The sequence below is a fragment of the Cygnus olor genome, chromosome 2, assembly GCF_009769625.2.
Source record: "Cygnus olor isolate bCygOlo1 chromosome 2, bCygOlo1.pri.v2, whole genome shotgun sequence".
Classification (NCBI taxonomy): domain Eukaryota; kingdom Metazoa; phylum Chordata; class Aves; order Anseriformes; family Anatidae; genus Cygnus; species Cygnus olor.
The window spans coordinates 98,066,506-98,079,973 of NC_049170.1; the positions used below are offsets into that span (position 1 = coordinate 98,066,506).

General features: G+C 37.4%; 2 protein-coding genes across 32 annotated transcripts in view; one reads left to right on the forward strand and one right to left on the reverse strand.

The window, feature by feature from the left end:
* The window catches only part of LOC121066118 (myelin basic protein), a 115,576-nt gene extending 106,319 nt beyond the window's left edge, over positions 1 to 9,257 (forward strand). For 23 of the 26 annotated variants that reach the window (XM_040549498.1, XM_040549504.1, XM_040549485.1 and 20 more), the window contains 5 exons: positions 2,427 to 2,531; positions 3,002 to 3,037; positions 3,640 to 3,672; positions 4,657 to 4,782; positions 7,650 to 9,257. In XM_040549498.1, coding sequence (XP_040405432.1) covers positions 2,427 to 2,531; positions 3,002 to 3,037; positions 3,640 to 3,672; positions 4,657 to 4,782; positions 7,650 to 7,706 — 357 coding nt within the window. In that variant the 3' untranslated portion in view covers positions 7,707 to 9,257. The remainder of the gene's footprint in view (positions 1 to 2,426; positions 2,532 to 3,001; positions 3,038 to 3,639; positions 3,673 to 4,656; positions 4,783 to 7,649) is intronic. The other 3 variants (XM_040549510.1, XM_040549509.1, XM_040549508.1) reach the window with 1 other exon arrangement.
* A 2,093-nt stretch (positions 9,258 to 11,350) lies between these two features.
* ZNF236 (zinc finger protein 236) overlaps positions 11,351 to 13,468 on the reverse strand; it is a 71,139-nt gene continuing 69,021 nt past the window's right edge. For 3 of the 6 annotated variants that reach the window (XM_040549518.1, XM_040549515.1, XM_040549514.1), the window contains one exon: positions 11,352 to 13,153. In XM_040549518.1, coding sequence (XP_040405452.1) covers positions 13,026 to 13,153 — 128 coding nt within the window. In that variant the 3' untranslated portion in view covers positions 11,352 to 13,025. Of the gene's footprint in view, positions 13,154 to 13,468 lie in introns of all 6 variants that reach the window. The other 3 variants (XM_040549513.1, XM_040549512.1, XM_040549517.1) reach the window with 2 other exon arrangements.

A 13,468-nucleotide genomic window follows, 5' to 3' on the forward strand; every position in this document is an offset into this window, starting at 1 on the left:
AAAGAACACACTACAAGTGGAAGAGCAAGTCCAACTGCTCATAAATCAAAAGGAAACATATAATCACATGCCACAAACTTAGAATATTGAAGATTCTGCCCACAGGTGAAATCTGCTGATCACATGAACGAAAAGCACGTTATTTGTAACATGGGGAAACACCGTCTTAAATTCATACAGAACCATCCTTAATGTTTTCAGACTTGCTGCTGCCTGATAGCAATCCATACAACACTTGCTACCGCCTGGTGGCAATCCACAGCCCACTGCAGAATTGCAGGCTACTTCCATTCAAAAACTAATTTAATTTTGTTCCACTTCATGTACTGTTGGAGTTTCACGGATAGACAGCAACCTGCTGCTAGGACAGGAATTGTCACCTGCAACACTGCTGAAGGAGAAGTGCACCAGAACACGGATCAGGGCATTTATCATAAAGACAATGCAGACAACCAGTTTCAGAGGCAAAGCAATGTTTTCTTTAAATATAGATTTAAAAGGCAAAACATGGCAAAAGCATCTTGGTTCTAAACATGCAAACATGTTGATACCTTACCGGCTCCCTCTTCCTTATCATAGCAACTTGGGGTATTTTGGCAGCATTGGGACTAGCTGCAAAATGGAAAGTGCTGCAGAAGCACAGACAGGACTGCCTGCCTGGCACCACGGAAATCCCAGAGACCCAGTAAAGTTCAGAAATTCCTGCTTTTTAAACAGTAAATCTCTAGATATCATCAGCATGCAAAAAAAAAATGCTGATAAATACCAGCTGAACTTATCTGCATCTGCTTGTTTTTGTCCTAAGGAAATGAATCTCCTAAACAATCTGACATTCATTTCTCCTAAGAAACACACAACTTAAAAGGCACTGCTGATGGATACTTCTGACTCTCATTTCAGAGGACCCAACACAGGATAAAGACATTTCATTCACATAGAGTCACAAGATCTGAATCCACTCATTTAAAAATAGATCTTCCATTCGGTAGCTTTGAGCAGTAACATTAGGTAGCTCTGTGGGACCTTTTATGCACGGATCTAAGCACATGGAAACAAATCTCTGCCTCAAGCTACTGCTGCTGAGAACTGGCTACACAGGCAGGGCAGGGTCGCTCTGAAAGCTGCTGATGTCACTAGGCAATCAAAGTCCAAAAACATCCTTCAAGCCTTTGAAAATCTGTTCTACAGTTGCTAACTTATTTCTCAAAATTCACCAAACCGTTCAGAGGTCAGGAGTCCTGCTCCAACAATAAGACTAAGTTTTTTCCTTGGCAAATTGATCTATGTTTTTCCTATATGTGGTGAAAATAAAGTGTATTTTAAATAACTACTCATATTATTCTATAGTCAAATGCCTATTCAGTTTGGACAACTAAGTGCTTATGTGAGTGGTTGTCTCACTACATATTTATATTTCATATTTAGAAGCCAAAGAAATATTTTATTATCCACCTGATGCTTATAATGTCATTGTATTTGCATAGAATTCATTATACTGAGGGAACCATTGCTGCACTAATGTTATTTTAATTCTCTCCTATCTTCTCTGTTCCCTACTGCATACGCTTAGGAACTCTTGTGCTCAACGTGAGGCACTGCACCTCTACATTTACACTGATGGACAGACAGTCATCGTTTAGGACAGACACATGTAACAGTTTTTTTAAACTTAGTCATACTGCATCCATTTAACAATAAGATCAATAACTTTTTTTTTTTTAACTCTATTTTCACCACAACAGCTGCATCATGCTCTAAGCACCTCTTAAGGCAGTCATTCTTCACAATATTATGTGAAGAATATTATGCTTTCACTTAGTGGACTTCTCCGTATTGCTACAGGAACATCACAGAAAATAAAAAGTATTGCCACTCTCATTTAATTCCTTCATTCTAAAAAAAGTTGCTCTTGCAGTTCACCAGTGCTATGTAGTCGCTGAAAACTGAGAAAATGAGATACAGCCCACTCCTGCTCTCGCAAGTGATCCAGCATCACCTTTCCTCAGGTTTCATTTCTAAAATTACATTACATGATCGTACTTAGAAGGAAGAAATTTTTTAAAGTTTCTGCTATCAGAATTGTCCCATAACAGATTTAGTTCCACACTGGGCTGTAATGTTGTTAAAAACATGTACACCTATATCTATATATATGCATATACATACACCTATATATACACATGTATAATGTATATATACATACACGCATGTACGTACAGTGCACTTGCCATTGTATTAAAGAGTTGTTCCTTCGCAGCACTGACAAGTTTAGATCGCAGTCCCTGCAGACTGCTGAGGCATTTTCCTCCTTTGTTCTCTCCTGGTGAAAAAAAAAAAAGCAACAAAAAAACGAGTCTTCCCTTCACACACTTCCAGCTGCCCTTCCCTCCTCGCTGACTTGGCGCTATGCCTATTCTGCTTTGCAGGATATACACGCAGCCAGGGCCAGCCACGTAGGGTCCATCCCCCAGAGATCTCAGCATGGCCGGCCTGGTGATGACAACCCCGTAGTCCACTTCTTCAAGAACATTGTAAGTCTCATCTCTTCTTGTTACGTACTAGAATGAGAGATTTTCTTCGTGATCCATCAGTAACCAAATAACCCACAATCGTTAGCCTCTGTGTGGGAACTCATGAGTTGTTCTGTGCTTTTCAGCTAACCATGCAATCTGATACAAATATAATTTTACCTGGGAATGCAAACACCACTGAACTGCTACAAAAAAGTGGGTGAGCCCTCGATTAGCACAGTCAAATTTTGACAACAGTGATTACAGTTATACAACTTCACCATTTACAAGGTTTGTGCTGGTGTCTTTGGCAGGGGGTGTGTTTAGACATGCCTTTTGTTTAAAAACAGCTATGGCAATAAAGAGTACAACAAAATTAAACAAGAACTAATACTAAGGTCTAATAGCTCAGATAATATGCAAAAGGCTTGATGGTTAGCTACACTTATTGTTGCCTTGGTTTTATAATTCTGTTTTGTGTTGGTTTTTAGGTCTCACCCCGTACCCCTCCTCCAATGCAAGCAAAGGTGAGTGTTTGCAGGGCCACATGCAACACCAGAGATTTTTTGTAGGCTCGTTTATGCCAATTCAGCTGTTGGCCTCATTAATTTTCTCCATCTGTATTAAATTAAAATCAGAAGCTATCTTTGGGTATATCTCAAGCAAGGGACTAAGACTGAAAAGCCATGGGTCTCTTCCTCATGCACTGGCTGATTTGCTGCACGGCACTGAGCCAAGTGCAGTCCCACACGAGGATCTTTGCAGCCCAATTCTGTTGGGATTTCATTGTGTAATATACAATATACCCAACAGTGGGTAATGCTTTCAGACAAGCCTCACCCACCAGGAACTGTCCCTACATGTACTAAGCTCCAATGGCTCCTGAAGTAGCCGGCCCTGACAAACCATGGCTTGTGAAGGAAGCTCCTGTAATTTTGATTGAGAATTTTGCCTTTTTCATTTTTATGTAATGACGGTACATAGACTGCTGATTTCAACCGATGCTTTGTTATCCGGCCAGTATTTCGTTATCTTTACTGCATTTCCATCACCATCTGTGCATCACACATGCAGATGTTATGTTCCACAGTGACCAACATGCCATTGTTTCTGTTTCTTACATGTACAGGGAAGAGGATTATCCCTCACCAGATTTAGCTGGGTAGGTGATGAACGCGCTTGCAGTAAAAGCCATTTTATTTACCAGGCCAAAGCGTATCTTGCTCCACTGGCTCAAGCTGCTGCAGCAATGTGATAATTTTGTTTTGTCTCAATTTTGCTATTTTGCTTTTCCTGTTCCACTTTCCTCCCTCCTCCCACAGCACTTTACGACGGTAATCATGCCGCTTGCTCTTATCCCAACAACTTGACAGCCTTGCAGCGATAACTTCTTTTGCTTTAGCACAACAGGAGCAAAACCCACTGCATGGCAAAGCTCTCCTCCTTTAAAGATTCCCGGACGACTCATCTGCTGCATTTCTCTTTTCATGGGAATGACAAAAATAGGAGGGTGGGGCTGGGACAACATGGGAAGCTGCCCCATGGTTCCAGCTGTTCTTACGCAGCGAACCCTGCAAAACTAACACTGCCACTAATTCAAGTATTTTGTCTTACCTTTCCTCACAACCCTTTTCAGTAAGGAGAGACCTGCCTAAACAGTTATTAGACAAGTTCTTCCTACAGTCATCACAGCTAATTCAATTCTACTTCTCCACCACAGGTTTGGTTTTGTTAGGAGAGGAACACGTACATTTTAAGACGAAAAGCATTAAAGCCTTCATGCTGTTAACCATTTCTTTCACCATCTGTAGACCACCAGTTTACTTGATGCGTTAGCCATCCCAGATCTTGTAAAACTTCAAGCTTTTTAAGTTTTGCCATGCAGGTTAACAACCTGAGCATCCATTTTTGATTATTAATTCTTCTTTTACAGATTGGTGCTTCCCTCAGATTTAAGTATATTCCAATAATCTCCTAATATTTTCCTTCATCCTGGCTTACTACTTAAAAGGTTATTTTATTCCAACACGTTTATGGCTCTCGTTCAAGTATTGCATTTCAGCGATGACAAAGAAAGATTACAATGTGAATATATGCTAATTTGTATATGTTAATTTGCAACATACATGAAAATCTTTCTTTGCAGGGTGGTGAAGGACACAAGCCAGGATACGGAGGAAGTGGAAAATTCTATGAGCATAAATCTGCTCACAAGGGACATAAGGGATCCTATCATGAGGGCCAAGGCACTCTTTCCAAAATCTTTAAACTGGTAAAGTACAGTTGAATTTACTATAAGTACAAAAAATTGAGTCCAGGAAAAAGAGAAGCCAGTCCTCTCCAGAACCTGTCATATTTGAAACTGCCACATTTCCTTAAAGCTTCTGAAGGAGCTAGGTCTTCATGGATAAAACTGAAGGTTATCTCACGGCCTAGTAAATACTTATAGGATTTACTAGAAACAGTAAAATACATTCCCAGTTACAACCAGGAAAGGAGGTAAGTCCACAAAGCCACAGAGAGCTGCACCAGAATCCATTATTAAGGAACTCAAAACTGATCCGCAACTCAGGAGGTGAATAAGGTGTCAATTTCTCAGCAGCAGCAGGCTTTACTTAGAGTAGTGAAAACAAAAGCCCACTGATACGCTCCAGAATGCAGTCCAGGTCATAGTTTCACAAATACTTGGTACAGATGCAGTAATAACTTGGGCAGTCCCTGCTTGTTCCCACCCCAGGTGTGAGAGCTCCTACAGTGTTGGCACAAGGACTTGTAAAACCACATAGGCAAATCAAAAAACCGTCATATTAAAAATAAACATTTCATCAAGATCATCTTTAATCTGGCCAATTCATTACTTTGAGACACCACACAGCACCCTCCAGTGCTAATAAATGAAAACAGAGCAGGAAAAAAGTCAGGCATGAGGATTTACATGAGCTGATCAAGCTACCAAAGAAATAGCAATTGAATTGCAGTTTAAATTAGAAAAATAAATAAATAAATAAACATATATATATATATATATATATATGCAAGGAAGATAAATGGGGAAAAGCCTAATCCTAGATGTATCATTAAAACAACAGTTAGAGGCCTCAAATCAACTTCTTAATTTGGATGCTTAACATATGCAAAAAGAAATACATTTTTCACAAAACATCCAGTTCAGCTTTGGAACTTACCATCGCAGATGTGGATGCCAGCAGTATGCAATATATAACTTAAAAACATAAGGAAAAGTAGTAAAAAAATAAAATACATAGATTATTAAGATTACAATATCCAAAAGTCACTAAATTTCATTATTTCTAGATGTTGGAAGCCCCACTGGAACAATCAACACTGCGCATTTGCTCATCCCTCTAAACTTTTCCTAGCGAGCTGCTGATATTCGTACATGATACTGTCATGTCTCTTTGGTCTGGCATAGCATGTCTGTCTGTCAGATATTCTCAAATAAATTTGTCTTATAAAATCTCCTCATAAATAGGTAAACAAGATGTTAGGCTTCAGGTAAATCTATTTTGTTTTTTTCTTGACAGCAAAGACATCTGAAAATGTCTTATATTTCAGTTTTTCAAATCGAATCATTAGAAATATAAGTGAAAAGTGAAATACTTCAATTATCCTCGAATGTACACTTACAAATCAAGCTGAGTAGATACTTCAAACAGAATGAAGTTGTTTAGCTATTTCTGTAGCTAACATTCCCAATTCCCAAAACAGAGAGATACCAATCCATTACTTACTTTAAAACAAACAAACAAAAAACAGCAAACCGACAAACAGTTAAGCCTTATTCTCACCTGTGTAAATCTCCAAAAAAAAATATTCTTACTGTTTAAGTCTCTATCTGGTGCAAGTCTAGAGCATGGTAGCAGAACATAGCCCAGGTTTTTTTTTTTTACATTCTATGTTAGGTAAGACACTTGAAAAACACATCATATCCAGTACTTTAACCAAGACTGTTTTTCCTTAGAGGTAGTAAAGCACTCACTTGTAATGAATAATACACTAATCTCACGTGAAGAACACTATCAGCAGTAATCTTAACTTCAAGATAGAGGGTCCAAGTTACCATCAGCAGAGCTGATCATCTCAAACTCCTACTCTCCAACAGAGTGCATTACAAAACCTTCACCTGTAGTAAAATATACATTACATGGCTCTTACATGGCTTAGGGCATGTCTCACTGTAAAGTTGTTTTTCAATCACATGCAGCATCAAGTGAGAGCTGGAAAACTTCAAGGAGGTAGTACAAATTCTTCTGTTGCAGTTTGATGGGAAAAGATACCCAATCAGCCTAATCTTATATTGAAATAAATGACTTAAAGAAGAAAGAAATGCCAAACCTTCTAGCTTTGATCATCTTTACCATAAAATTGCTACAGGGCTTTTTTACAATTTATGAATTGTCACGAATATACTCAAAGACAGAGTTACCACAGAATCACAGAATGGTTCGGGTTGGAAGGGACCTTTAAGACCACCCAGTTCCAGCCCCCTGCCATGAGCAGGGACACCTCCCACTAAATCAGGTCACCCAAAGCTCCATCCAGCCTGGCCTTGAACACTTCCAGGGATGGGGCACCACAGCTTCTCTGAGCAAATCTTTTTTTCCTATTTTGTTGCTTTCTTATTTATAAGAGTAGGTCAGGTTTCAGCCCTTCATCTCTTTTTTTTTTTCCTGTACTTTCCATGCAAGACTGATGTTGATAAAACTGCATGCATTAAGAACTTACCCAAATAAATTGATTACATTTCAACTTGTATGCAAGGTCTGGATCTTTTTTTTTGACATCTAAGATGTCCAAATAAATAAATTGCTCACATAAGCAAGGTCTGAATAAGAACACTCATTTACAAATGGTTCATGAGAGACTGCCTAGCCCTGTATAAGAAATTTAATGAGAACAAATTAATCCTATGTGAAAATATATGAAAAGGAATCATCTCTTTCAAGTGAAAATTCAAGTAAGATTCAACAATATACTAGAGGTCACTGCAAAGTCATTATTATTATCTAATATTAGATATTTATAACTTCATTGCATTACAGATAGACATTTTTACGTGCACAGTACCTAAATATCCAGTACCTTTTAAGTAATTTAACTTTGCTCTTCCTTCCACAGGGAGGCTCTGGTTCCCGACCTGGATCGCGGTCTGGTTCACCAGTTGCGAGGCGCTGAAGCTCTAAGATGCCACTCAAGGATCATGTACTCTGCTTCATAACGTAACAGCCTTAAGATTAATAACAACTGTGAGAATTACCTAGTTAGATGCAATCCATTACTTAATGCCAATTAGGTTCTGCATGCAGTAGATTACACAAACTTCTATTGGCAATCCCTGACCAACAGTTGAATGAAAGAAACACACAGAGTAGCTTTACTAGAAGTTTTCCTTATTTTTATGTAAAGTAACAAGATCTCTTGACTTTACTTATTCTTCTTCAGGATGCCCTAACTGTACGCTGAACTTCATTATTTCTCCCATGCCCTTAATTTGAGCTCGAGTCTTCTGGTTTCATTTTACTGAACATCAGAATTGCAAATAAAGAGCTAACGTCTTGGATACTGAGCACTGCTGTTAAGGAATTTCTGAGACGCTGCTGTAAAAAAAAAAAAAAAAATCCACCATGTGCAGAAGTTGTAAGGACTGTTTATCCAAATACTTTTTTTAATTTGGGATTTTTGTTTGGTTTTTGTTTTGTTTTAATCTTCCTTCTCTCACTCACAGAAAAATTTATTTTCATAACAGGATTAGGCAGTCATGGAAAGGTTTACCAAACATTGGGAGTTCAAGGTATGTGAAATGTGGGAGGGGGCAGATGTTGTAGAATCAATACGATGCAGAGCAACTGTAATAAGGAAATGCTTTCCATACCAAAAATTGCTCGTCGCATCCAAACCATTAGAATTAAGAGCAGATGAGGGAGAGAAAGAGGATTTCAAATTTGAGTTAGACTAATGTTAAGAAACAAGGGATATTCCCAGCAACGAAACATCTAAGATCGCACATGTGACCACCGGACGTCACTGTTGCTCCACATGAACTCTGCTGCAGCAGCATTAACTTTGCAGTAAAATAAGTAAGTAAAAACAAACATATACATAAATAAGTCTAATTTCTGAAAGAGAGCCCTTCAGTACTGGTATCTCAGATAGTCCTGCACATCTCACGATAGAATTTCAAACCTAGTTCTTGGTATTGCAGCAGCGTTGGATTCGGTTGGCTCAGCTTTTGCCTGAATAACATCTGGATGCCTGTTCAGGGCAGTGCACCAAAGCCGACTCATAGTAAAACTACTGTGAATGTTTAACTGTTGTACTGTAGTTGCCTTATAGAAATAAATTATAGCTGAGTTAGATTTAGATATTAATTGTTCACAAATAACTAAAATGAATGTGTGGCGATGGTATTTCCAGCCACATAGAGAAATACAAGGCTCTTCTGAATTGCACTGTTTTATTACTTAAACTTACCGTTCCTTCAAGCTATCATCTAAGTGTCTTAATTAATTCTTTTCTTTTTTTAGTTTTAGCCTATGTGTTGTAGACTACAGTTAATGCTTCCCAGGCTGAAACTGCATCTATAGTAAGTGCCCAGTAAAAGTCACCTATAAACGTGTATGTTAATTCCATTTCACATCTAGATCTATTTTAGGTTTCTATTCAGCGTCTATTAATACAAAGCAGTGGAAGATGAGAGGATAGAAAATACATAGAGATTAAAGAAAACAAAACCACCAAAATTATTAAGCGTACACACGTGTTACATCTTCTGTTACCTGCATTGTTTGCTATGTGTATTTTTCTATTGTAGCTTCGTTCAGACGTATACTCCGCAACGTAATAGTTGATTTAATTTGAACACATATTGTTCTTATAGGAACAAAGCTTTTAAAAATATTCATTATTGAAATAAAGTAATCGACTTGTAATGAAACTTGGACCAATTTTTGTCTCTTATAACATCCTTTGTGTACACAACAATATTATTTTCCCTGAAGTTTATTAAGAATTAAGATACTGGAAAATGACACTTTGGGCAGGACTCACTTGCCTGTTCACAGGCTCCTAGTGACATTGCCAGTGACTTAACATGGCCCACAAGGCTGACAAATATGACAGGATTTATGGGAGATCAGTGTCCCTGCAGCGGCAGCTAAAGACCAGGGGAATATTGCAAGGCATAAAATGCCTATGTATAGGCAATTAAATCCTGTCCTTTGCAGACAAGTATAGCACAAAGTGACTTCCTTGAACAGAGCATGTAAAAACTCTAATTTTTAAGGAATTCTTCAAAACTCGTAAAGGATAATTAAGGTAAAAAATGAGAGAAATCTGAATATAGCACTGTACAGCTACTGATCTTAGCTAAAGCCTCTTCCTTTCCTTCACCACTCTTCTCCCCAGTAACCTTTTTCAGAAGCTGGAAGTGTCTTTTTTGTTTGTTTACTTCATACAGGAAGAAAAGGTACAGTAATTTAAAACAATATTTTACCAACACAAGTCTTGTGAGGCTAAAACTTAGAGTGAAATCTTTCTTTTTAATTACTCAATAGTAGCTTTGCTGACAAAACAGCAATTTATATGGCTATGTGACTAATGAAAAAAAAGATTTTTCTGGTACGAATGGACAACCAACACTAGGAGTTTGTCATTTCTTGTGCTGAGGGAATGGACATAAAGACATAAACCAAAAGCAATTCTTGAGCAGACCCATGCCAAAAGGCCTGAGGCAAGCAGAAACCTATTACTGCAACAAACCGGAAAGAACAGAGGCATTCCTAAGCCCTGTTTTGCCTTACCCCACTACCCAGTCTGACTCTTCAGCAAGGTCCCTGAATAAGGGTTCTTTCCAGTTCCTAAACAAGATGCATCTGCTTTGGATTTTCAAGAGCATTATCAACATATTTGTTCCACTGCCTGTATTTGTACTTAAGATATATCAGATATATTGCTCTGAAAGTTTCCCATTTGATCTCACCAAGTCATGTGCTATGAAAACCTCTGTATCAAGGATACTTGGGAGTGGATTCCTGAAGTTCACCAGCAAGGAGGTGGGTTGGTGGTATGGCAAGCACACAAAATACCATGGCACAAAAATGTTCTTAGGAAGTCTATTTACTGTAACTGTCAGGACTCCAAGTGCTAAAGGAGAAGCAAATTGAATTCAGGAAAAGTGTCAGGTGACTACATAACTCATGCTGTTGATTTGTCACTTCCAAAGACTTGCAACAAACACTTGTTGCCTCTTGTTGAGAAAACACTTGAAGTAATCATTTTAAAATGCATCCTTTTACTCACGAGATCTGTTTTTAGCACATGATCTCATCTCTTAGTGCCAACCACTGCCACTTCTGACCTGCTGCAAAGCAACCACAGGCAGAGCATGTTCAAGAATCCCACTGCCAGTATGAAGGATGAAATTACATCTGGACATGACCACATGCAAATCGTTTTCTGTCGAAGTGTATTCAGTCACCTCTGGACACCGTCATCACATATGCAACAAATCAACTCCAGCAAACCTTGCTGTGCACACACTATTCTCTGAAAGAGTGGGAGAAATGTTTTATACATGGCATGTATCTCACAGCCCATCTGAGATTTTTCGGGACTGTGTAACTTCAAAATCTGTCTTCTTATTGGTAAATAGGGCACCGTGTAAAGGGGTTGGTATGCCTTCAGACAACAACTGTAAAATTTCCTTCTTAAACAGCTGAAACACTAACGCTGTCTGGAAGGAATGGCACTGCTGGAAGACCTTCACATAATCTCTTTAAATATGAGAGAGGCACACTTCTGTCGAACAGTTTTCAGTTTCCTAGAATCCTGAGTCAAATGCTCAAAAAACACACGAAGCAGAATTTGGAAAAAAGTAATATTATTTAACATGTTTTTGAATTAAATATTCCACATAACAAAAGTGTTATTTTCATGTCACCAACTATATTACTTATATACATATGCCAAAGAGTTAACAAAAGAATTGAGAGATGCCCTATCAAAAACAACAGTGATTTCTTGATTCAGCAATCCGAAATAACTAGTTTGTATCATAGACAAAGTATAGACAATATTTACAAAAAAGGGCTTTCTGGATTTGAGAGCAATTATCTTTCAGAAAGTAAATTAAAATCTAGCTCTGTATTATAGTACAATGAATCCTCCACTGATCTAGAAGTACTTGCAGCAAAATGAAAAGATGAACTTCCTGCAAATGGGATTAGTATTTACAAAATATACTGATCAGCCACACAGAGGCTCATATAACTTTAAATATATATATACAAGCACACATATATATATATCTATATATATGTAACATATAAATAAAACTCAAAAGAACAAGGTAAAAATAAAAAAAAGCTTCTGTCTTTGGAATGTCTAAAAGATGACTATGTTTTTACTCCAGTGTTTCTTTGCTATGAATATACTTAAGAAGTGGCACCTTTCAAAGCATTACTTCGTCAACTAGGTAGTTTTGCTGAAACAATGACTTCAACAACAACATATGAAAGTAACATGTTCCCAAATTCACAAAGAAAACAATGAGGAATTTACAGATTCGAAATAACCGTTTACAGCACTGGGGAATTTTGTATAATATAGATGACCTAATGTGCAACTCACTTTCTGACTGCCACTACCAGAGAACTGCATGTTTACTTCCCAAATTTAATATACGGCTGTGCTTTCGACAGATACTGGGATATGTACCTGCTGATCCAGTACAGCAAACATAAAAGAGGATTTCTTTGTAACCTCTTCTAGTTTGAATTTTCTTTAAATAATTATTGCTGAGTTTAAAATCTCAGGCATTTGAATGTAAAATCTAACAACTAATTGAACTGCCCCTGTGATTGGAATGGAAATGAATATGTGCCCTCTGAAGAGCTTAACTCAAGAAAAGCCATAAGTTTATGGCAATTTATTTTTTTTCAAATTCTCAAAATGGTTAAAACAGAAATATAGCATTTTCCCGTGCCTTGTAAAAACAAAAATCTAATTTATACTGCATGCATCTACTTTGTAACATTGTTTCCAAACTCAATTATTTCTTTAAACAAGAGGAAAAAAAAAAAAAGGAAGCTAACAGCTTCATAGCTTCCCCATGAAGTTAATTTATTCTTCATCTCCTTTAAAAATGGGAATCGTTCTACTCTGGTATGAAGTTCCAGTTTATTTTTCAAATAGATATACTGGCTGTGAATTAGAAGATGAAACTGTATACAGTATTACCTGAGTTCATTGATTCACAGACAACTTGCACAGATTAAGTGATGTTTTCCCAATATTTTTCAACAAGCTTAAAAAAAGACAACGATTCTTTTAGGTAACTTTTGTAAATAATTAAAAAAACTATAATATATTATTCTATTGTTAATATTTCCAATGCTTGAAGCTTCAACAGTAAAATCCATCTTTTTCTTCTCTGAAAACTTGTTCATAGAGAAATTCAAGTCCCAAAAACATTTTTAGCTTTCAGATTTAAAGTTGTCATCGAAAAACACTGCCTATACTTTGCCATTCATTTGAAGATTCTTGTACCACTTCTTCTAAATTCAGAGCACGACTAATATCTTCCCCTTCTTGTTCTTGATTGCTAGCTTGTTCTTGTACAGGACCTACCAAAGTACAAGAGAAAAAAGAAAAGTGAGTACGATTGGACATGTAGTGTAAGGAAAATGCAAATATCTTGGAATTATTCCTTGGGAATAAAGGAATCATGCTTTGAAAGGTACTATACAACTAACTCAGATTCTGAATACTTATTGTACAGTATTTGAAAAAAAATCAAAAACTAATATAATCGTCTGTTTTCCTATTATAGGTTTTGAACTTCCTACTTTTACAATATACGGTTCCACATAAAAAGCAGGAACCGGAAGTGCTAACCCATCTGTTTCAACCTGCTTTCTGGGTTGTGTTCAAATATTAGC